The sequence below is a fragment of the Pelodiscus sinensis genome, chromosome 3 (assembly GCF_049634645.1).
Source record: "Pelodiscus sinensis isolate JC-2024 chromosome 3, ASM4963464v1, whole genome shotgun sequence".
NCBI classification, from domain to species: Eukaryota; Metazoa; Chordata; order Testudines; family Trionychidae; genus Pelodiscus; species Pelodiscus sinensis.
Genome location: NC_134713.1, coordinates 185,040,049 through 185,066,277, shown reverse-complemented (window position 1 = coordinate 185,066,277; position 26,229 = coordinate 185,040,049). Strand labels below are relative to the sequence as shown.

The following is a 26,229-nucleotide window of genomic DNA, read 5'->3' as shown; positions in this document are numbered from 1 at the left end:
CTTTTAAAACAATGCCTCCTGGTGACTGACAATGTTACAACTACTGCCTTGTAAACTTTTTTTTTTTTAATAATATTAGTGCACTTTGGAAAGCTCCTCTTTCAATGGTAAAAAGCTCCCATTTCTAGCTATGTGGTGCTCTAATTCACTAGATTTTAAAGAGATGCTATTTTACTGCACATTGACCTCTAAGGCCTCAGGAGAAATTTTGGCAGAACTTCCTCATTTGGAGAAGAAGGTGGAAGTCATTTCTGTGGCAGACTAATTTAAAAATAAAATAGTGGTTTTCTGAAGCTGTTTGGAGGTTTGAAATGTTAGATTAAGAGCAGAGAGAGACAGTGAACAACAGGTTAAAGACAAGATGTGTGATATATTCATGTATAATGTGGCTCTGCAATTTATTACATAGTTATCTCCTCAGATATAATTTTATATATGGTATTATTTGTAATAAGCAAAAGCAATCTTAGGTTAGAATCCATTACAAAGAAAAATGAAAATAATGAATTGTCATTTTAAAATCTGATTTCTCCCAACAAATGAAGCAACATTTCATGTTGCTAAAATGTAACAGTTCCTAATATGATTTGAATTACAGTTATCATAATTATTTATTTTATTTAGGTTGCCAGGCATTTCTGGACAGTCTAGCTATTAATTAAACTTTTTTCTCTAGTTGTCATTACAGCATGCTTCTTCTCATAAATATAGGGGACGGTGTAGGATATTGAGTCAACCTTTGATTAGTCATATTTTTGTATGGCTTTTAGTGTTACCAGAATTTGTCTTGTTCCAACTGTCATAGAGACTATATGTCAAATAAATGTGGCTTTGGTATCATACTCTTCAAAACCAGTGATTTGTTGAGCATTGGATTTTAGCACTTGCAAAGCTAGAAGTACAAAGGTTTTTTCCACGTGAATGATAATTAGTCATGTATCTCAAATTACTTTGAAAACTGGAATGATAGTTTAATATGATAAATAGGCCATAAGTATACCAATTCTTCATTCAAAATGTTCAGAGCCCGAGCAATAAAATATTGTTACATATTAAGTGCATTTTATGCTTCTGCAATCAACTGGAAAGTATGAATGAATACCAATAAATTAGTTATTGCAGTGAAACCTATAGAAAGCAGCACACAGCTTCTTAAAAAGAAGCATGAATTAAACAATATAATCTTAATACATTTTTCTTTATTGACAAGAATGTTTCATATCTATGATGAGATAAGTACAGAAGCTGGCCACATTCTACCATACTATTTTTATATCATTTGCTTTCCCCAAGTACAAAAATAAACTTCATGTAAGTATTCAGAATTTTATATCAGTTGAATATTCATTGACAGATTTCATTATTCTGTTTTAGAAAAAGGTTGGAATTTGGTCACAGTTGATTTACCCCCAACATGTAAGGTATTCTTCAAAGACCACAGGTGCATCTCAGTCAGGCAGAAAGACATCTGATGGCAGATGGAAACTCAGTCCTATCAAAAGAAGGAAAGAAACAACATGTGGAAATTAATTATTTTCTATCACCAGTGAAACTGAAAGTCCCTTGGCAACAAAGTGGTAGAAGAGCCTGCCATTGGTGATATTCTGAAAGCAGAATCATAAACACCCCCCCCCACACACACACACACACACAGTGTAGTGCTTTTATTTCTGCTCCTATAAACGATGCTAGCTAAGGGGAAAAAATATCCTTTCTATTATATTAAATGTACTATGTTGCTATAGGTATATATGAATTTTATTTAGATTCTAAGTAGGTATTATAATAGAATCGGAAACAGTCTTTAAAAACCTAAAATATATTTCTTTGAACCATTGTGATTGCCTCTCATTCATATACAAAAGCTTGCATATTCAGCAATAGCAAAGTCAGAGTTAAAGGAGAATGAACTTTAGAAAAATAAATTTTTTTTGCTTTATATTTAAAGAAAAATTTACAGCCAGCCTCTATCTTTGTCCTTGCTGCTGTTTACCTGTAACATTACCACATATGTGCGTGTCAAGTCAATAACTGTGCAAGCAAAATTAGAGGCTATTTTTGAAGGTCTGACCTTAGAATGTTAGAATATACTTTTAGGATTTGACCCTGCAAGCCTGTACATAACACTCTATGAATGATGATGATAGGAACCTTGCAAGCACTAACAATTAATGTGAAATACGTGATTTGATGGCTTTCACGGGAAACAAAGGGAGGTTACATTAAATTATTAGTAAATGACAAGAACAACACGTATCATTCAGATACAATTTATTAGGTGAATTTATGTAAAATTATTATAATTCTGTTTTTTTTTCTTTGAAGTGCTGTCTCTATATTCACAGTTATGAGGATAATCTTGGCCATGTCTACACTAGGAAACTATTTCGAGATTAGTGAATTCGACTTAATAACTCCCAAATTAACAAATTCAAACTAGCCTACACTATGGGGAATCCTCAAAATTAGCCCGAGGCAGGTTCTGTTAATATGGACGCAGAACCTCGGACTTAGAGCAGCAGGAAGCACTGGGATGTAATTATTTTCAAATAGTGGCACTGGAGCATCCACACTACTGTTATTTTGAAATAACTATTTTGGAATTAGCATTATTTCTTGTGGAAAGCAGGAGTACAGATTTTTAATTCTGTGGTCCGTTATTTTGAAATAATGGGCTTAATAGTGTGGATGCGCCACTTATAAAATCTACTGGGAGTGGGTTATTTAGAAATAAAGTCCTAGTGTAGACAGGGCCTTCTCTCCTCCCATGCCATTGATCATTTCTGGCAAAAAAGTATCCATTGGACCTCTCTGACTAACCTCTGTAGCACCGAATACTCTGAGCTGTGGTTACAAACAAGGTCATAGGCCTAAAAAGCTTCAGCTTCCAATAGTCCCATAACAGCAGAATTCAGAGGAACAGAGAAAAATAAGCATTTAATATGAACATGCAAAAGAACCACTCTTGAAAAACTGTGGTTAGTATGCTACTGTACATAAACTTTTTTTCCCTAATTATTTGAGACACGCTTTCCTTTCCTGCTGTGGGAAACTCAATAGCACTACAAGAACAAAAAGATAAGTTAAAGGACTTCTAATTAGAAATTAATTAATGGAGATTGCATATCTCCTAGAACTGGAAGGGACCTTGAAAGGTCATTGAGTCCAGCCCCCTACCTTCACAGCAGGACCAAGTACCACCCCTGACAAATTTTTGCCCCAAATCTTTAAATAGCCTCCTCAAGGACTGAACTCACAACCCTGGGTTTAGCAAGACAAGGCTTAAACCACTGAGCTATCCCTCCCCCAACAAGCATCTGACATAAATTTCAAATCAAGAGAGTTGTAGGATGAAAATATTCAAGACTCGTCAGTGATATGCCCCAATGAGGACTGTTTTAAGACCCTGACATACTTTCATCTTAGCTAACATATAATATCTCAGTGTACAGTTTAATCCACTTAAAAACACTGGAGTGGGAAAAACGTTCCTCTTATTTCGATCCCCAACATGATAAAAAAAAAATCTCGCTGAGTTCCTAAACCTGTTAGGTCAATCCAAGTACAAGTTTAAAATACACATGACACCTAGCAAATGCAATATAGTTTCCCTGGGGTGAAAATGAGATTTTGCTAAGAACATTGGGAGATTGCTGGAACTCAGACTCCACTTCTGGAATAAGTATGGGATGAGGACCCAGGACAACACTGTCCATGTGGAAGATGGTGAAAGAAGGCGAGCCCATAAATTCTGTAGTGCTCTCATTCTTCTTGCAGATATTACTGAAACTGAAATAGTTTCTTTGGCAACAAGTGGAAATAAAACACAAATCCTCAAGAATCAAACAGTTAAGGTCTTTGATAAAATGTGTTCTCTGACTGATGGAAAGACATTAACAGCATTTTTCAGAAATCTTGACACGGTAGTTTGACTAAAAAAAAAGAATCTGCCACTTGCAGATGATATATATGGAGTGGCAAGCAGGAGCACCAGGTCAGAAGAAAAGTGGCTGAGAGACTTTAGACATCGTATATAATCCAATATATAGACACAGAAGCTAGAAATAGTGTTACCCTCTGCTTTTCCACTTCCCAGAGTTGTATTTTCATCATATATGGATTTCTGGACTGCACCAAAAACTCCTACCGTTCCACAGAGCACACCAGATCACAAATAAATAATTCACATCTTGTGACCCAAACCAAGAGGTGGAAGAACTTAGTAACTGTGAATCAGAATGCACAACACCACCTTTCTGAGATAGCAATCCAACAATATCAGTAAGAGAAAAAGAGATTCTCATGAGACATCTGTCAGTGGAGCTACAAGATTTACACTCATTAAGGATCTCACTATACAATACTGCTTCATCATGATTATTAGGAGAGCACTTCCACTGAACAACTAATATACTCTGAGTTCTTATGGCATCAGGTAGCTTTCATTTTATTTCTCTGAAGGTGGATGTTTACTGAAAATTCCTAAAACTCCTTTTTTTGGGTTACATGGAATCTGCATATTTCAAACCTGATGGTCTGGTTTCTTAAAAATTCTCTCTGGCTAGCCTTATGTTTTTATTCTGGCAATCAACGTCTTCCAAGCTTGTAGGTTCCCTGTCACTCACAAATTAAGCTAATTCTTCATTGCAAACTTCAAAGTTGCCATTCACTCAATCGGATTATAATGAAGAGTGAGTAGAAAGCATCTGCTAAACATGGCATCCCCCCGAGCCGATTTAAACTTCTCCAAGTATGAGAGCCAACAGAGACACATGAACAGTTATGGTAATGCACAAAATAAAATCCTTGATTTTTCATCTAATTATTACTATTATATTTTTGTTTTAGTCTGTTTAGGAGCCAAGCCTTGAATGTCAGAGAGACAAAGAGAGGAGCAAAAAGGAAAGTAGTGGGTTAAGCACCAAAAGAATGCTTTCAAGTGTTTTTTTCCTCGAGTATCAGAAAGAAAAAGACAGAAAGGTGCTTTGCACTCAGTACCAAATAATAACTTTCGTAAACTTTTCATATTTTTAAACATTTTCATTCCATTATTGAAAAAAAAGTTACGTAAGGAAGCGATCAAACTGAAGCAGCATATTTTAGTCCTCAACTAAAAAATGACTGTTCAGGGAAGTCACGTCCTCTATTTATTCACAAAAGAAGGATCCTTACAATGTACTTCAAGGCTAATCTGGAAGTACCACATCTAGGTGTGAGGAACAATTTGGTTTATAGAGCCACACAATCCTTGACCTCTATGCCCTATCAACAAAAAGACCAATTAGTGCTAGTTCTAGAGTTGGGTTGTTTCAGTGATCACCAATCCACTGGAAAAACTTCTAAATTATCCCAAGACATCTTCTGTTTAATCATATTTTACTTGAATCTGTATGAATAGAAGACTTGTGTCCCTAAAATAAAATGGTACATTACATGCATTAATATTCACTATTACAAAATTATGTTGCTCCACTAGGAAAAATATTTGAAGGAACTCAGAATAGGCATGACAATCAAATAATAGCTCCTCAATGTCTAACTACATGATTTCTTGCACAATTTTCTTAACTCTTAAAAAATGACTTGCTAAGTTTACAACATTTTTATCTGCATTGGTTATACCCTCCCTTATGCACATGCTTCAAGCATATGAGATATCCCATTGAGCTAAATGGAATTACTCATCTGCTTGTATTTAAGCACATAAATCTTTGCAGGATTTGTAAGGACAATTGCAATTACTTTTTATGTTTCCCCTTCTCTTGCTTCTGGTTTATAAGATTTATGGCCTTAATTTTTTCCTGACTTTTGATGCCTTGATTGTCTTAAACCTCTTCTTAAGCTTGAAAAGTTCTGATTTTTAAAAATTAAAGAAAAAGAGCTATTTTACTAGGAAGGTTCCACAACCTATTTCTATATATAGTTAGGATATATATGTGTATATAAAAATAAACTTATGCACATGTTTTTGCTGAAAAATGTATCTGACTATGCATTATACATACATTTTTCAAAGTCCTAAAGTAAGTTCTATTTTCATAAAATATCACTACAGAGTTTTTTGTTTTATTGTTTTTTATTTTAACAAAGATTAATTATTTGAGAGGAAATGGCTATCATTTTTATTAGCTTCCAGACAGAATCTCTCCCCAAACTCAGTTTTGTTTTCTTACTATTTCCAGGTGGGAATCAGAATTATATCTCTGTAATCGCCGGAACTCATTCCCTTTCTCATTGTCAAAGCTATAACTGATCAGATATCAGGTGTTCAGGCAAAGAGGTAAGCCAGAAAACCACTCTACAATTCATTCTATGTTTCTGAGATGTCATATCTGGAGCAGCAATGATCAGTCTCTTTTTCTTCTTCTTCATGACCAATTTCTCCTTCACCAAGGAGAGTAATTTCTTGCAGCACAGTGATATTAAAGAAATGTAACAGTCAACTATGTGAGATAAAGTTTGGGCCCAATCAGATACGCTAGCTCAGGAGGTATGTACTGTCACTTTGATGAACTGATAAATCTACTTCGTTGTGCAAAATATGTAAAACACATTTTAAAAAGCTGGAGTGATCTTGTCTTATTTTATTTTACTGTAACTTGACTAACTAGCTTTAACAACAAATAGTTACCTGTACAAACAAGTAGCTCTCTTTGAGCTCAATCTTGCTCTCACGGCAATTAATGGAAAAATATACATTGACATTTATAGGAGCAGGATCATTCCCTTTATATTTGTTCACAGGGATATCATGTTTGGGAAAAATATTTGACCTGAGTGCGCTATAATGGAAGGCATTTACAAACAGAATGAAAACGTAGAAAATCTGATTCTAAAACAAACAAAAACAAAACTCTTTACTAGGAATCAGTTTGTGGTCTGAATCCAGATTCTTAATTCTCCTTTATAGTTTATTCCACCAAAATGCTAATATCTAAGTTTAAAAACTCCTGCACTAGAAAATTCATCTGACATTCCTTGGGTCCTTGTGGGGGTTTAGGGCAGAGGGTAAGGGGTGCAGGAATCAGGACTGGGGGGCTGGAAAGTCTGAGGGGCTCCCTGGGACTACCCACAGTAGTGAAGGTAGTGCTGCTCCGCGGATGGTAGCTCCCTGGGATGCCTGGGGCCTTGCTGCCCGGCTGGCGGCAACTTCCGGGGGACTAGGATTTTCAAACTTTGGGTTGTGGCTTGTAAGGTAATCCACTAGCCGACCACGTGATGTTTTATTCACCTGATTATCCACAGGCATGGCCAGTTGCAGCTCCCAGGAGCTGTATGGTACACCGTTCTCGACCAACGGGAGCTGCGAGAAGCGGTGTGGGCTGGGACACCACTTCCTACAGCTCCTGTTGGCCAGGAATGGTGAACCATAGCCACTAGGAGCTGCCATTAGCTGTACCTGCAGATGCAGGTAAACAAAGCACCTCGGAACCAGCTAGCAGTTTATCCTTACTAGACATGACCCAAAGTTTGAAAACCCCTGGTCTAGTGCTCTTATAAACCAGCTTACTACAAAATCTTGCCTATCTTAAAATATTAGTTTCTTGCCTTTTTTCTTTTGAAAAAGTAATATGTAAATGGGTGTACAACACACAGTACATACTGTAATGAAATACACACTGAAACTCTTATTGTAAAAAAAAGGCTGAATAATCGTTGAAAGGAAATACATTATCTGATAACCTAAGGATCCTGGCATGAAAATCATACATTGTAAATTTATTTCCATATGCTGTGAAGTTGTTTCATGCTCCACTGAATTAATTCTTCATGGTTTTTGTTATTGTTTTAGAAGTCTGAAACTAACTCCTGTCTTTTGTAATTACAAGTAGTTATGTTACATTTACTGTTTTTAATTTTAAGGCATTTCAGTGTTTAACTGTAGAAAAATTATATAACTCCTTAAAAATATCAAAATTACTACATAAATCTCATCCTAATAAAAAGTTCAGCTATAAATGAGAACACTTTAGCTCCAACTGATAGCTATTAAGAACACATCTTAAATGTGTATCTTACATTTAATATAGTTGCTGCTTATCTATCGCACCAAGATTCAGAATACCGAAGGCCTGATCCAGCAACTAGTTCTGCAGGGATGGATTCCAATGAGGATCCATGTGGTCTAAATGTGTCACCTATGCAGAGCCAATAATAGGATCAGATCCTTAAACAGGATCTGAAAAATAAGTAAAAAAAAAAAATCAGAAATTCACTGCATTTTTATTTAACTCTTAAAGTACAGTAAAACTCCAATTGTCTGGCATCCAGTAGTCCAGCACTCCCGATAGTCCGACACCAACTGGAACCCGGAAGTGCTATGGCCAACCGGACAATTGGAGCTGCTCCTAGCTGCTTCCCCAAGTCCGCTGCTGCCACTGCTGAAACTGACCAGTGGCAGACTTGGAGAAGAGGTGCAGAGCAGCTCAGCTGCTCTGCCCCGCCGCGTCCCCAAGTCGCCACTGCTGCTTGCAGCCCCAGCTGGCCTGTCGTCGGCAGCTGCGCGGGGCTTCCCCCGCCTTCATGCAAAACGGCGGAGGGTTCGCCCTATGCCATGCTGTTCCCCACCAACCCGCCCCCCCCCCCCCCGACCCCTGACAGCCCTCCTTCCAGAGTACCTCTTGATACTCCGGCATATCCAATAATCCGGCACCCCCTGAGTCCCAAAGGTGCCAGATTATCGGAAGTTTACTGTATCAGGATTCTAGAAATCATTCTTTAGCACAGTTTGGTTGCTTAGCTGTGTGTTGCGGAGTCCTGGAGCACATGGTGAAGAACCACTATTTATTGTGGATCAGATGTACTTGACTTCTTGGATTAGCAATCTCTTGAAAAAATGTCAACAAGCTTGTCAGTTCACTTCTGTTCAAATATTTGCAGGGAAAAGATGTTCTGAAATACACTTTTACAAACACTCTATATTTCTAGATGCTGATGGACAAGTATTTGTATTGATTATTTATGGGTATCTCCATTTTATGCTATTTTACATTAACTACAACCTGATTCACTCACTTATTGGTAAACCTATTTTGATTACGGGAATGATGTTTTACAGAAATACACTTGTCCAAGCCTTAGTGTGGTTATACTAATATAAAGGTGCCTTATACCAATATAGCTTAATTCCCTTTCCCACATTGGAACAGTTATACCAATATAAATGAGGCCACTGGAACCTTTATGTGTGTTGGGTCTTTATCTAGCTTGCTGGAAGAAAAGGAGATTGTTCCTTTAAGGGTTGCTTTGTAAGAGAGGGAGAGAGGGAAGAAGGGAGCAAGCTTGCAGGGATGGACAGGAAGGGCATGATGTATTTGGGGCTAGGCCAAGGTCTTTGTATTGCCCTACCTGCTAATACAAAGAGTGGGAGGGTATTAATGCCCCAGGCAGCCATGAAAGACTCTCCTTCCCATGATCAGGATGGAAGAACCCAGTCACACATGTATTTGGAATAGGCCTCAATTCCCTTTTGACATGCTGTGGGCATCACACTACTTGCCACTTTTCCCCAGTGGAGCTGGGAAGAAATTTTTCCTGCCCCGTCAATTTTTTTCACCTTTGCCACAGCTGATTTGGTCTGGTGGGGTGGCGTAGGTGTGTTAAGTTATCATGTTACAATTTATACATAATAGTCATGGCAGATGTCCACTGTAAACACTTGGTAGAGAATGCATATGCTTATTGGATACATTGGGATTGGAAAAGGATCTGAAGGATCACATCCCTTATTGGAGCTTTGTAAGGTGAGTTGGGGCTCCTATACCTCATCGTCAGGGAGCCAAACGTCCCCTTTTCTTGGTCCCCTTTAAAGAAGCTGAAGAAAGGGGTTTAAGGCTCCTATCTCTGATTTTGAGCTGCCCCTCACACACACTCCTTCCCTGCACTGTACAATCTGATCCCAGATACTTCCAGGTATTATAAGAGAATTAGCAGATTTATCCAGTGTTGCTCAGGTCTGTAATTCAGGAATTCCATCATGTCTTTTTTTCTAGAAGCTCTTATAATTCACTATGTTTTCACAAAAAAGGGCCAAAGTCAATTTGGTTTCCAAGAACATTTTATTCTAGTTTTAAAACCTTAAGCATTGATTTAGCTATGCCAAAACACAGCACTACTCCAAATTTCTCAGTTTAACTCTTTTCTGTAAGGTTTACCGAGAAGTAATTTTATTCCAGGTTCATCCTGTCTTTTGGCTCCGGTTGGCTCAGTCACTTTCAACATTTGCTCATTTATGTCCATTTTAAGGACTGTACTTGCTTTGGTGATTGTCTCATTTCTGTTAGGTTTTATGAGAAGCAATCCCATTCCAGGCACATCCCATTATCCTGGCACAACCAAACCCTTAACTTGCTTTAAGTTGTAGTAAGAGGAAGCTGTATACTGAATTTAGTGGTCCTAGTTCTTACCATTTAGGAGGAGTTCTTGATCAAATAGACACATTCTCTAAAATCTATAGTAGATAAAATAGCAGCCTAACATGCATGACTTTCTGCTTTTCTTGCAGCATGGACAGACAAAGAACCTTTTTATATCAATATAATATTGCCCGAAGTAGGATGACTGTACCTCTTTAATTATAATGGCCTAGTTAAAGCAATACAATTTGTGTGTGTAGACAAGCCCTTACTTAACCATCATGCTTAAAATGTATTACAAACTCTGCTCAATTCTTTCTGCACATGCTAAAACCCTAGACTTTAATGTAATTAATTATTTTAGTTGAGATATTGCTATGGCATAAATTGGTACTGAAAGTCATACTCAAATATTGTGCATTTTTATCTACAAAATTCAGTGTTTCATGACCACCTTCTTTTCCCTCCATATCTCCTCAGTTCTTAGTCAGGCTCACTGAAGTCAACAAAAATGTTGGCTGAGTGAAAATAACAGGATATTGCCCTTTAAAAGTAAAACCATAGAGAAGCGTATGTGTGTTTTGGCACAGATTTGGGGAATCCACTTTAAAGGCAAGTATTTTATTTTGATATCACTGTTGATTCACTTTCCTTCTGAAACTTGCCAACATTTTCTCATCTATGTGCCTATATTTTAAACGCCTAAATCCACATTTAGGCACATAAATAAAAGTGGCCTGATTTTTAGAAGTACTTAAGCCAATGGACACTGTAAGCGCTCTGCACTCCTAGGGTGTGATTAGACTACATGGCTCCGTTGACGGAGTCATGTAAAGTTGTTTACTCAACATAGTCAATGAAGCGGGGATTGAAATAATCCCCGCTTCATTAAAATAAAAATGACCGCTGCGCTGTGCCGACAATCAGCTGATCCGGCACAGCGTGGCAGTCTAGATGCGGTGCGGTCGACAAGGGAAGCCTTTGTCGACTGCTCCTGTAAGTCTCGAGGTTTACAGGAGCAGTCGACAAAGGCTTCCCTTGTCAAACGCATCGCGTCTAGACTGCTATGCTGTGCCGGATCAGTTGATTGTCGGCACAGTGCGGTGGCCATTTTTATTTTAATGAAGCGGGGATTATTTATATCCCCACTTCATTGACTATGTCAAGTAAACTAATTTACATGGCTCCATTGATGGAGCCATGTAGACTAGACACACCCCTAAACGTCACACCACATATTTAGGTATCTAAAAATGGCTTTAGAGCTGGACAACACCTCTCAAGCTTACACAATTCTCTAATTTTGACAAAAACATGTATATAAATTATTTTTGGTGGGAGACAGAGATATGGGCATAGCTCTAGTATGATGAGGAGGAAAATTAAAAATAAACAGTTGTTTCTACAATAAAAAACTGGCTGAAAAAGATGTAGTTTAAAGTAAAGTACAGATGCAGTACAGATAAAATTATCAGGCTCATTTAAATACCAATCTGTCTGTGTGGGCACTTACAGTGCTCTCATCATCAATGTATCTGAGTGCCTCATAGACATTTATGAATTTATCGTCAAAACACCCTCATGAGGTAAGGAAGTAATGTTCCCATTTGACTGATAGGGGCCTGAGGAACAGAAAAATCCGGCTTGCCCAAGGTTAGCCAATTACATATTGTGGCCAATTCAGAAATTGAATCCAGATCTCAGGAGTTCCAGCCCATTGCCTAATCCACAAAATCATCTTTCTTACCTTCATGCATATTTTTACTGCAGATTATTGATATACACTTGTGAAAGGCAGCTATTGACTAACTTATAAGATAACAGGATTAAAGATAACTAAACGGAATGAACTTGAGGTAATGGTATTTGGTAGAGACATTAAGTTTATGAATCAGTCATACCTCTAACAACCTTAATTAAGCCTGGCACTCATTGTTCAATTGATACTGCAGGGAAGTGTTATAATCTGTAACAACCGTCTGACAGAGTGGGTGTGAAAAGTTAAAAGGTCACCAAAGATAGATCCAATTGATCTAGGTTGTGACTTCATACAGTGAAAAGTTCACATACACATTTTGGTGAAGACCCTTAAGCCCTTTATAAAAACCTGACAACAAGTAAGTAACTTACACCGCAGAGTACCAGTGTTCATGCATGATGAGGTAATTGTAGAAGTACTAAATACCAAACAGTTTTACGACATATTTTTGGCCACTGAATGTTGATTCAAATTGTCTAGATTTTCAAAACTTCAAGTCAACAGATCTTACATTTTCCCAGAAGTAGTTTCTCACTTCAAAGCCCTGAGAGAAGATAATTCCTTTTTTTCAACTGAGTAAAGATAAGCGTCAAGAAATTATTCAAACACAAAATCAAAATATTTAAATAACAATAATAATCACAGAATCATAGAAATGTATGGTTGGAAGGGATCTTGAGAGGTCATCTATTCCAGGGGTCTCACACTCAATTTACCTTAGAGCTAGTACCAATCCTCAAATCCTCCTAGCAGATCAGTGGCACTCCCCCCCTACCCCGCTCTAGAGAGACTCTGGAGAGGATGTCTCTTGCATTACCCCCGTGCATGTCTCCTGGCCCCACTTGCCATACCTGGGTGATTTAAAACCTACCAGGGCACACACACACACCCCGCCGCTATCACCAGCAACGCACTAGGGCTAGAGTAGCTTCCGACTGCTAGCTTCATGGCATGTCCTTGTGGCCCAGGTGTAAGCTCTGAAACTACTAACTCATTTTGTGAAACTGAGGCGACATCAATAATTCCAGTTCTCCTGATAAATGGGGTCTTTTGTTCTGAAAAGCCCCAGCCACATTATTAGAATTAGATCTGGGAACTACTGATGCCTCATGCACCGCTATCAACTGTGATCACTCTGAATTAGTAGGCAATGCTTGTTTGTTGGTGCACAGTTTTAAAAGAAAAACTTTAGATCTCATAATTTGTGAGGAAAAGCTAAAAAATGTGACCTGAGTTCAGCCGAAGACCTCAAACTCCAAATGCCAAATAAAAACATCCCCAAGTGTATTTTTACGTATCACAGCAGAGGTTTGAATGCTTGATTTTCCCATGGTTAGATGAGATACCTCATACATTAAGGCTGGGGGGAGTTAAGGAACCAGAGCCTCCAACTCCACTGAGTCTCAACTCAGACCCCTGTGTAAGGCAACCCCTGTGTAGGCTACCTCCCAGCACAGAGTCTATGTCCTAACACAGTCCCTTCAGTCTGGCACATGAGCTCTATAGTCCAGGTTAGGGGTGTGACTGACTAGTCAACTATCCAATAAGCAAATGCTTATCGGATGATCGACACACTAGTTGACTAGTTGCTTCCCCCCTCCCCTTGCTGCCTCTATCAGAAAGAGGAAGTAAGGGGGGGGGGGAGTGAAGGAGGTGCTTCAAAGAGTGAAAGAGGACTCCTCTGCTGACCCAGGGCTCCATGTAGTGCTGCCACTTTGAAACGCCGCGTGGAGCACGGGGACAGTGGAGGATTCAAGTAGTCCCCTGCCGGCCCTGTGCTCCTAGCAGCACTTTTGCCTTTGAAGTGTTCAAAGGTAGAGGTGCCCTTATTGACTAATCAAATATCAGTGCAAATTGCATCTATTCTATTAGCCAGTTAATCTAAATTTAACATCCCTAGTCTAAGTCACTGTGGTGGCTGTCTCTAGGAGTGCCCCTGGAGCAGTGTCCTGTTGCGGTCCCAGATTCCTCCAGGCAGGCCAGTTGTAAGTTTGGTGGGGTTGGAATCCCAACAGATCTCAGTGCTTTGGCCACCTGGGTTTCTCTTAGGCAGGTGATGCTGGGCTTCCCCTCTGTCTCCTTTGACCAGGGAGACAGTGCTTGTTTCCAGGTGGCTGCCTTGGCTGGCAGGCTAGCAATCCTTCCCCTCAGGTAGGGAGGCAGCTAGCTCCTCCTGCCTTTTCACCAGTCAGCCCCAAACTGAGTCAGTTTCTCTCCTTTTCTCTCCCCTTCAGGTTAGGTATTGGCTGCAGGTATTATGGGGCAGGGCTAGTTGGGTTCGTAGGCTCTCTTTAATTTTTTATGTGCTGATGGGCAGTTTCTCTCCATCACACTCACAGAACTGAACAGCTCTTATCCTTCACAGCTTTTAAAATGGATATGCTAAATGCCTGTATATTTATTTAAATAATTTCAAAAACACATTGACAAACTAGTTATAAATCTTCCAAAACTTAAAAGTTGTTTGGAAAAAAAAATCAAGAAAACATTTTCTGAGAACATCTTAAGAGCTACTTAATTTTATCTTTAAATGTAATTGTTGGTATTTTATTTTAAAATAGTTTTGACATTCAGACAATTTATCAGTAGCTTCTTTAGTATGGTCCATTTTCTTCTCCTTTTCTTTGTGTTTGTTCTAGAAAGCAAATTAAATTTCACTAATATTTGAACATCGGTTGTGACCTTTGTTGTAGCCATTTTCAAGATTCATGTTAATATGAACATCTTGTTTGCTAGTATTTATTTTAAATATTTTTGCTGATGCACATAACTCCCAGTTAATCCAATAAGACTCGTATCTAGTTCTCTTCAATATTTAAAAAAGAACTACATCTACATGTCAGACTTCCTTTTAACCAAGATTTGATTGCAAACACAAACAGATAGCTTTTTTCCCTTTGTACTCCTTTCTGATCTTCAAACAGGTTACTATGAAAAAGACTTACGATTTTTCTATTTTAAGGAATATTCATCTCCACCAGTACACTGGAGGAAGACAGAAAAATAGAAATGTTCATATTGCAATAATTAATTGTGGATTGTAATACCATAGTATAGATTTATGCTGTTATTATACAGATAGGAAGGGGGAAAAGGGACTTTGAAGAAAAAATGCACTTGTTCAAACACTTTATAATCACAATTTTTGACAGCTGAGGAAAGGACCACATACAAAATTAAAGGTAGAGAGATTTAAACACTGAACAACTGATTGATTTTCTTTTGTCAGAGACGAGTATAGTAAGGCCAGTCTTGTCTATTAGAAGAGTTCAGTTAAGAAATCTTCTGAAGCAGGGATGCCTTTAAACAATGAAAATGAAACAAGTCATGTCCAAAGTATGCTGAGATACCATGTAAACACCAAGTTTCAGAAAAGTAGCTAAAGCCAAATTGGACATTATTAATAGTAACAAGCCAAGACTTAAGAAATCCATTCACCAACACACAAGTAGGAAACTTCCCTGAAGAAACTGGTTGAGGAAAGTGAATATTTATTCATCGATTTTCTCAGAACATAAGAACGGCCAGACTGGGTCAGACCAAAGGTCCATCCAGCCCAATATCCTGTCTGCCGACAGTGGCCAATGCCAGATGCCCCAGAGGGAGGGATCACAATAGGTAATCCTCATGTGAGCCCTCCCCTGTCACCCACCTCCAGACAAACAGAGGCTAGGGACACCATTCCTACCCATCCTGGCTAACAGCCATTGATGGACCTAACCTCTATGAATTTATCTAGTTCTTTTTTTAAACCTGTTAAAGTTCTAGTCTTCACCGTATCCTCTGCTGCACCACGGTCCAAACCCCTAATAATGTTTGTTGCCCTTTTCTGAACCTTCTCCAATATCAATATATCTTTTTTGAGATGAGGCAACCACCTCTGTACAAGTATTCAAGATGTGGGCATACCATGGTTTTATATAGAGGCAATAAGATATTTTCTGTCTTATTCTCTATCCCTTTTTTAATGACTCCTAACACTCTATTTGCATTTTTCACTGCTGCTGCACACTGAGTGGATGTTTTCAGAGAACTATCCACAATGACTCCAAGACTTCTCTCTTGAGTAGTTGTAGCCAAATTTGTCCCCATCATATTGTATATATAGTTGGGATTATGTTTTCCAATGTGAATTACTTTACATGTATCAACATTAAATTGTATTTGCCATTTTGTTGTCCAATCACTTAGGGTACGTCTAGACTACAGGCTTTTGTCGACAGAAGTTTTGTCGACAGATACTGTCGACAAAGCTTCTGTCGACAAAGAGCGTCTAGACTACATTGAGTTTTGTCGACAAAGCAAGGTGCTTTGTCGACAAAACCCTGTAGTCTAGACACAACCCTAGATGCAATAACACCTTCTGTCGACAGAACTCTGTTGACAAAAGGCATTATGCCTCGTAAAATGAGGTTTACCAGCATCGACAAAACTGCTGAGTTCTGTCGACGTTATGTCGACAGAACTCAGCGGTAGTGTAGACGCAGGCATAGTTTTGTCGACAAAAGTCCACTTTTGTCGACAAAACTCTGTAGTCTAGACACACCCCTAGTTTGGTGAGATCTTTTTGAAGCTCCTCATAGTCTTCTTTGGTATTAACTATCTTGAGCAGTTTGGTATCATCTGCAAATTTTGCCATCTCACTGTTTACACCTTTCTCTAGATCATTTATAATTAAGCTGAATAGGTAGGGTCCCAGGACAGACCCTTGGGAGACCCCACTAGTTACCTCTCTCCACTTGGAAAACTTACCATTTATTCCTACCCTTTAATATAAGGTTTTCTTTTGACAGAGTTTTGTCTCTAGCTCTTATGGTTACAATGAGAGCAAGGTGAAGTGAATGTGACCCCAATGCAGTATTCTCTCTCTGGATCTAAAAATAAATAACCTGAAACTGTTGTGAATTCTCAAAGACCCAAATTCTGGGAGTAGCCTGAGTAGTCAGGCAATTCTACAGGAAGTTCTAAGGCTACAGAAAAATGCTCGGATAGTATGATGATAAGTATAGTGTAAGATCATATATGAAATAGAAAGTAGAAATGAATAGGAGGGAGAAAACTCCTCACCCAGCCAAGTTTTTAGCCATTTCTCTAGTGCTAAGCAGCCTTTCTATGAGGATTGAGACAGGAAGAAAAAGCTAATGGATCAGAATTGCAACAGATTCACCAAATCCCCCAGACCTTGCACATGCGTGAACTGTCTCTACACAGCCGTCCAGATCCTATCCCATTTTTCCATCTGCAGAAAAAACTACACTAGGGAGAGCAAGTTTTTTTCCTATAGAGATGTCTACTATGTCCAGTACTTCAGAGTCTTTAACTCTCTTCCCTCCCATCTCTACATACACTGGGGAAGGCTGCAAGGGTAACTCTTCCAGATAGTGAGTCGCCAGATGATTTGAGAAATGATAAAGACCTGAGAATATTAGTATAAAAAAGTCACAGTAAGAAACAACATCCATTTGAAACAAGGGAACCAAATGTTGTAAATGACATGAATAAGCACAGTAAAAAGATCGGCTATGTGAAGGACAGAAAAATTGGAAGAGGGAAGCATAGAAGTGTGATGGATGGAGAAAACACATGTATGTGTGACTGATGCAGATTAGACTGACCAAAGTCCCTTTTAACGTGCACCTGCTTAACCATCAAACCAAGTATTTTCACCTTTTCCCTATGGGAAGGAAGATGAAAGGAGGAGCAGGCTGCAGTGCAAAGAGGGTGACGACATTTCTTGCACCAACTGCTCAATCACCCATTTTCTGGGCACTACAAGAAGCAAATGTTCCCCCCTCTCCCCCAGTTGCATACTGCAGCAGTGGCTCAGTACAGACAAGGAACCTACTGAATTATGGACATAACTCACTTCAGCTTCTGGGTTTTCTTTGATGTGTTGGGCATCATATCTGACACCACCAGCAGCCATTTGACTGCAGGCTAACTGAACCAGGACTCTTCCTTGTTCTCAGTTGTCCTTGTTCACCCCAGGATGGTCTTGCACTGGCTGATCCTACACCCTTTTAGGCAATATGAGCTACATTATTGACTTCAATGGAGACAGACTCAAACCTTTATTTCTTCCTTACTTGCCAGGGGTCTTGTCCCTCCTTCCTTACTCCATGGCATCTTCTGCATCTTCCTCCTATTGCCTTCTACCACTATATATGGGATCTCTATCTTCTTTCCACTAACCTATAGCATGTTTAAACTTCCCTTTTCCTGCAGATATCCTTATAGCATTATTAGCTCACAATGAGATGTTGACTGCAGAGTGAAATGTATTAGAATCATCACTAGTTTCAATTTACTGTTCACACACCAAGAAATTGACCACTTTACAAACTGATGGGTATGGAAATAGACATCAAGATACCAGTGGGTGAAGCTATATAAATTGAGACAAGAGATGTCCAAACATCAATAGTTTATATCACCATTGAATTCAATGCTACCCTCTAGTGGCAATGCTAATCCACTAAAAGAGCAATATCTGATTATACAACAGACAAGTAGAGATATTTGCAGGAAAGCAACAGTCCTCAAAGGATAAAAAAAAAAACCAATAGCTAAATCTGTAGCTGTACTGTAATCCCACAGCCTGAAATACCATTTTAAAAGTCTGTAAATCGCAAAAATTAACCTTCTCAACTTCTTAATTACAGCTTGTTAAAATACTCACAGTATCACTTAATCTTCTAATTAGCTTCATTAGTCTGCCCTAGAAATAGTTATTTCCAACATGGCATCCACCTTGTAACATAAGCCATGATTATAAACTAAGCTTTCATTGGAACATGCCTGTATTTATCAGACAGACATTGAAGAAAAACAGAAATCTCGCATCTGACCTAGCTACATTTGTCAACATCACTTCCAAACACAGTTAAACCTAATCTTAAAACAGATCATTTTAAAATCTTAAACAAAGAAATAAGTATGTCCCATATACACCAGTAACCTATCAGCCACAAAAGTCTCAAATGATAAATTGTCCTATCTGAAAACAAAAATAATTAGTTGTTCAAAGTTTTGTCAAACACTTGCATCTTCGGTGCTGCCTGATATTTTGAAGACCATACAGCTTGTGTTTATGAAACAGAATGCAGATCTGCATTACACTTTCAGATGCAAACTCTTCATATTTTCTGTTTTTAATTAGATTAATTAATTAATCCCATACCATCAATATAATTTATAGTATGGAGACATTAGCTACACAGTTCTTCTCAGTGGGTAAAATAGTTTTGGGGGGGAAATAGACAAAAATTACTCATTTTTAAGTTCTCAAAATTGCACACACATGCACATACAACCCGCCTCCCTCCCATTACCACTAACAAAAACAAAAATATCCATTTAGAATAAAAGCGGTGCATACATTTTTGAGGAAAAAGAGTGGAGAGGCCATCAAAGAACTAAGCTCACTTGCTTGCAGGAAAGATATTAAATGCCATGCACCTAGAAATGTTAGTGTAGTATAATTTTCATTTAAAACGTTCTTCCTTATTATCATCATGTGGGTCTCTAGTTGAAAGCAGTTTGTGAGACTTGGATGAAATAGTAACATTGTGGAAGACACTATAAATGTAGTTGTCCCATTGCCTCCCCAGTAGCAAACTATGCTGTATTTTAATAAAATTAAAAGATGGGAAATTTAAATCTTATAAAAGGCAATCTTTTTCATACAGTGTACACTTATACAGTAAAACTCCAATAGTCCGGCATCCAATAGTCCGGCATCCAATAGTCCGGCACTCCTGATAGTCCGGCATCAAAATGGCAAGAGCCTAGTGAGTGAGCTTCGGCAAAAAATGAGTCACAAGATAACAGCGGCAGCAGCTGAACTGAGCAAAAAGGGTAAAAAAGGCTTTAAAAACCTAAAACATTACAGTATACAGTATGTACAATAAAAAGGGTTAAAGAACACTTTATATACAGTATATAATGTATACAGTATATATATAACCATCTTATAGTACCTCCTGATAGTCCGGCATATTTGATAATCTAGCACCACCTAGGTCCCATAGGTTCCGGATTATCGGAAGTCTACTGTACTTTGTAGAAGTGTTTTCCACAGGTTGACTAAGGCCAAATGCTTAACAGGATTCTAAAACTACTGGACAACAAGAATTATAAAAGTATTTTTTTAAGTGATATAAACCCTCACACTTCGGAGCGTAAGACAACTTCTAATCAATAAAGAAAGAGAAAAATCTTTTCTAGTGGGTAAGTTATTTCATAATTGCTTTCTCTAGAATTTCTCGCACCATCCTCTAAAGCAGCTTGTGCTGGTCACTATTGAAGACCACATATTTGACTGTATGAACTACTGGTCGATCCAGTATAGTAGTTTCTATTAGGGATGTAAAGGGTTAACCAGTTGCCTGGTAAGCATTGCCTTACTGGCATGCTTACCAGGGTAAAGGGTTGACTGGCACCCACCACAGCCAAAACAGACCCCTGCCTGTGACGCGGTGTGGATTGGGGGCTGCTCTAGTCTGGCCAAGTCCACCATGCTGTGGCCAGGAGGCTGCTCTAGCAGCTTTCTGCCCATGCCAAGCTGTGGCAGGCCAGTTAACCAATTAAATACATAATTTAAACATATAGTTAAATATATAGTTTAACTTGTTAACACTTTAAACGTGATTTTACATCTCTAGTTTCTGTGCTTCTGTTTAGGATTGCCAGATGGTTTCAACAAAAATACCGGACACACTTGACATCACATCACAATCTATATTACATCTTATTTAGAAAATACCAGACATTTATATTTTCTCAATTTGCTTCCTGAACAGAAAGCTCAAATATTGGATTGTCTGGTTCAAACCCGGATATCTGGCAACCCTACTTCTGTTACATCTCAAAACATACTGCGTGTTAAAAAGGGAGGTTATTTACCAGTAACTTTTTCTTCAAGACAGGGATATGGTGCTCCTGGTGTCAAGCTATGCTGCCTCAATTCCTTCCTATCTATAGATTTTATGTAGAAATCCAAAGTAAAAGGGAAGATGGGCAGGCAGTGTGAATGAGTCTCTGAAAGAACCAATAGTTACTGATAAGAAACTACTTTTTTGTCTTTGGGGCCTGTGTGCATTCCCACTTGTGAGAGAGGGGCAAGCCATGCTCCACTGGTAGATGGCGGAGTTTTCTAAATATGAACTGTAACAGTACTCTCCCACTCTCTGGGTATTGAAAAGTAATGTTACATCCAAAAAGCAGCATCCGGGAATGCTGCTGCTTTGCACAGCTCCACCAAGCAATCCTCTCTAAAGCGTGCCATTGATGCTGTGGTGCCTCTTGTGGTTCTTCAAATTTGGAGGTACTGGTTTCTCAATTAAGATACAGTATTGATCTAGACATCTTCTGATCTGACAATCGGTTCTCCTTGGCCTCTTTCTCTTTCGCCTCTTTCTCCTTATGCTATAAATAGCCAGTTAGAATTACCAGGTAATAACAGAATGTCCTCTTTTCATCTAGTATATGGAGACTAGGGATGTTAAACTGCAGGTAATTGTGTAACATGTAACTGCTGAAAAACTCAGAGGTTAGTTTCACGGTTACATGCACCCGCAGCCTGTGCACAGCTTAAAAGCTGTCTCCTGACACGCAATGGCTCCCTCCAGCAGCCTCGCTCCCATATTAGAAAAGTTATACTCTTCTGAAAAAGTATATTTTATTTTTGTGCATGTATTATTCCTGTATTTGAAATTAGAAATATGAGGTATAAACCTGTTTACTAATTTAGATATGCAAATTGAGGACCATTAGTAGTGCTAAAGGAACTTAATAGCCTGGTTCTCTGATCAATGATCTGTGAATAGTCTTGTTCTTCCTGTAAGCGTTGTCTATGGTTGGCCCTGCCAAGACATGTGGACTGGTCACCTGATGTTGGGACCCATTTTGGATGCTGAACACAAAAGATTCTCACATTTGGCAAGAGATATGAAGGTGGGACACCAAACAAAAGGGGTGGCTACCAGACGCCAAGACACTACTGCTTACTACCCAAGATGACAGATTTATCTGGGGTTCTGGTCCCACTGGGGCTGTGCACTGGGGTGCTCTGCAAAGTCCCTTTGACTGAGCCTTCCCAGAGCTGAGCTGATCTCATTGTCTGTATTACTCTGCTGTGAGCTATGAGCCAATTCTGTGCCAACACTGGAAGAGACCACAGGATCTAGCTCAGCAGGAAAGGGCGGTGGGGCTGAGAGGGCTGATAGACAGGTTCATTGATATTTTAGCACATCAAGTGACAGTCTTAAGGGGATCTCTGTGATTGAACCCATCACACTAGCATTCAAAATGTATTGGCTGGATGTTGTAACAACAATATTCTTCAATATTTCTCACAGTCTGGCTCAAAAATGTACAATATCCATTTGTTTTTGTTGCTGTTGTTCCTACTAACAATTAAATGATCTGACATACCGACCTACAAAGGTGACAAACAAAAATCTGTGACAAAACCAAACAAAAAAGGTGACAAAAGCAGAAGTTTGGGATAGGGGACGAGAAGAGGTTCAAAGGACATCTCATTTTCTGTAAGACTTTCACCCCATCCATATCCTCTATTTGTCATCCTGGAATGTCTTAGTCTTTGCTTACTTGAAAATACCCAATATTTTGTAGGAATAATTCAATATCTCTTAGAATAGGTTCCAAAGCAGTTGGCCCTCCTAAACGACAGAGAAATGCACTACTGGCTACACTGTTGGGCTGGTTCCATAGAAATGCTTTTATCTTTTCTTAGCTAATACTGGGCAGAGTGTGGGGCTAGATTTAGGAGCAGGCAACCTAGGCAACCCCCAGAGGTTCCAGGTTTAGGTTCAGTGTCCAGTTCGGGGGGCTGGTTTTGTTGTTAGCAACAAAAGGCAAAAAAGAATGTTTGAAGTAGAATGTTTCAGATATTCCATATGTGAATTTATTTTTCACGAACCTCCTAGAATGCTCTGGATCTTTGTAGAATCTTGTGGAACCTTCCAGACTTTCTAAGAATTACATTTTCCTTGACCCTCCTACAATGTTATCAGCCATGTCCTCATGCTTATAAAAGGGGTGGGACATCACCAGTCTGTGAGATATGAGAACGAACTGAAGTGAAATGAAAGCTCAGATATGATATTATGAATCTTGTTTTATTGTGTAATTGTGAAAGTGTATTTGTATTTTAAGACTTCAGGAGTGTAAGCAGAGAATAAAGGGCATACTTAATGAAGCACCAGAAACTTCTATCAAACCAATATCTATGCAACAATATAAAATAAATACTGTTACATCTTTTGCCATGCTTTAATGCTGGATGACATTCTAAGACTGCAGAACATAGACTTTTGCTTTTCCTAATAATGTCTGTTTTCCCTGAATACAAAATGTCCCCCACAGAATCCTTCAGGAGCTCGGTATAGGAAGCAAAAAGCTGAATTGCAATATAATTTGCAGCAAGGGGAAAAATGGATGGGAAAACATTTGAAAAAGAACAACACAGACTGTACTTTAAGCAGTAGCAATTGTTCCAGCGCAAAAGAAATTGAGGAGCAGAACATAAATGATTGCAATCCTATTACTAAGGAATTAGCAGATTTCCCTGAAGAAAAGGAATGGAAATGTGAAGAAAGTGATGGACAATTATCAGGTTTCCTGGCAGGGCAAAAGAGACTGATGATAAAGAAGGATGTGGATCACACGAAAAAGAGAATAATGACAAAAAAAATCCTGTTTACATGAAAAGGAGAGAAATGATAAGAATCAGACTCTCACGATGACAGAAACAGCAATGAGAAAAACTGCACACCCAAATAGATACATCAGATCTTGCTTTATGCTGGTGATCATGAACTCTTCCAATATTAATTGTACAATTTTGTATGTGTCGGCCAAAATCAAGAATGTGATTACTGACATTTCCAGTAAATAAGCAGAAGCGACACTTCTCAAAGTCACACAGCGAAAGAATGCTTGAGAATGGCGAGTCGGTGTTGGCTAGTTTACTTGAAATCAACTGACAAACTGTTCTGTTTTGGTTTGGGTTTTTTGCAAAATATTTGATAAGAATGACAAATCTTTGTACTTTCCAAGTGTAATTATAAGCACAGCTTAGTTGATGCTCTGAAGCAACATGAAAAGTCAGCAGCCCACTTTATGCCCTACTCCAAATGAATGGAAGTTGAGTCCTGACTCAGGCTGTATAAATGCACAGACGCAGAATACCAACACATTATTAATTTAGAAACCCAGCATTGGAGGAACATGCCTGAGCATCTGACTTCAATTACTCTTTTCCTTGCAAAGAATAATTTGGCTTTCTGGAGTTCATTGGATAAGTTGTTTACTGAACATAGCGGTAGTTTCCTCAATTTGGTAAAGCTCCTTGGGAATACCACGATGTCATGCATGGCCACCTACATGGAGTAATTCATAAAGAAACTATGGACTATTACTGAAGTGAAACAATTAAAAACCAATTGAATGACTTTAAAACAAGGATTTCCTTGATAACATGTTGATGCATCTCACAAAGTGAAGTACTACACCGTAATAACGACTGCACTCCTGACGTTAATAAAACTGAAAAGATGCCATTTAAACTAAGATTTATTGATGACGAAGATGGCTGTATCAAAGTAAAGGAACGTGGTATCTGTTTCTGGTCTGTGGACAGCTCTACAGGAAAAGGCCTGGAAGAATTATTAATGAACGTTTTGAATGAGAATAAGATAAAGCTTCAGGACTGCTGGGGCCAAGGCTTTGACAATGGTCTGAAAATAAAAGGAGGAAACAGTGGCATCCAAGCAAAGATCCTTGTGCTGAATCCAAGCAGAGCATTATTTGTGCATTGTGGCTGTCATTACCTCAACCTGGTTGTGTCAGATTCAGTGACATCTTCTTTAGATTCAGTAGCTCCCTTCAGAGTACTGCAAAGGTATGTGTCCTGTTTTCAGCATCAGCTATCAGGTGGAAAATCCTCATGGATCACACTGACAGCATAAGGTCAGTGATGTACCAAATGACTGAGGTTTGCAACGCTGCGATGGAACAGGGCCAGTTGAGTAAAGCTGAGGCTGAAATCTGACACGAGACACAAAATGAGGCAAACCAAGTCACTGACTTCATATTTCAGGTCTCAGTAATGGTTTGGCACAATAACCTGTTCCAAGTAAACATTATAAAAAGGCATTTCAAACTCACTCGATGGACATCATGACTGCTACTACTTTGATGAGAAGCTGCCTTGATTTCATTGTGGGCCTGGATTTGAAGAGGCCATCACGCTGCCAAAGAAATGGCAGAAAATTTAGCAGTTGAGCCTGTCTTCAAAGAAACTTGTATTCACTGGAAGAAGAAAAGAGTTTGGTTCTGAAGACAAAGATGAGGTGATGGGAAGCTTCCCCCATCTCCACAAGAGTTCTGTTCAGTGTCAATCCTTCCAATCCTTCTTGAAGGACTAGGGAGCCGCCCCTTTGGCAGAAGGCCCTTTCTGTTTGCTGGATCAGAACGAAGGCCTTGAGTCTTGAACTATGGCCCAAAGTGCTCCTGTATGTCTGAAATCTGAGCTAAAGTCAGAGAGAACTGTGCTCAGAATGTAAGTCTCTTCCACGTGGCAAAGTAAAAATGCCTCAGAGAGACCATGGATGATAATTTTTTTTACTCAGTTCAACAGGTTCTAGCAACTGATATTAGGGCTCGTCTAGACTATGGGGAAGATTCGAAAGAGAATATGCAAATTCACGGGAATTTGCATATCTTCTTCCGATCTCAGTTTTGAAAGCAGTTTTTCCTCAAAAAATGAGGTTTTCGCGGCTTTTCGACGAAAGGGGCAGTTTGCCAAAAAAAAAAAAAAAAACGAATCTAAACTACTTTCACTTTTGAAAGCTCTGCTTTCAAAAGTGAGATAAGAAGAAGATGAATCTTTTGAATCTTCCCCGTACTCTAGACATAGCCTTTGTCAGCCAATATCCTCATGGTGAGATCCAGAAAGCATGGATCCAGGTGGAGAATCTGACAGTTTTTTGGAGATACTGCATTTGACTGGAGAGGTAACTGCACTGGAAATTGAATGGAGAGATTCTTTAGGACTGAATTGCTATTCTGATGCTGGGACCAATCCTATTC

At 38.9% G+C, this 26,229-nt stretch overlaps 1 protein-coding gene across 2 annotated transcripts in view; it reads right to left on the bottom strand.

The window, feature by feature from the left end:
* Positions 1 to 26,229, bottom strand: part of WDPCP (WD repeat containing planar cell polarity effector) — a 259,086-nt gene that overhangs the window by 186,136 nt on the left and 46,721 nt on the right. For both annotated transcript variants that reach the window (XM_075925595.1, XM_014569024.3), the window contains one exon: positions 1,408 to 1,492. In XM_075925595.1, the coding sequence (XP_075781710.1) occupies positions 1,408 to 1,468 (61 nt within the window). In that variant the 5' untranslated portion in view covers positions 1,469 to 1,492. The remainder of the gene's footprint in view (positions 1 to 1,407; positions 1,493 to 26,229) is intronic.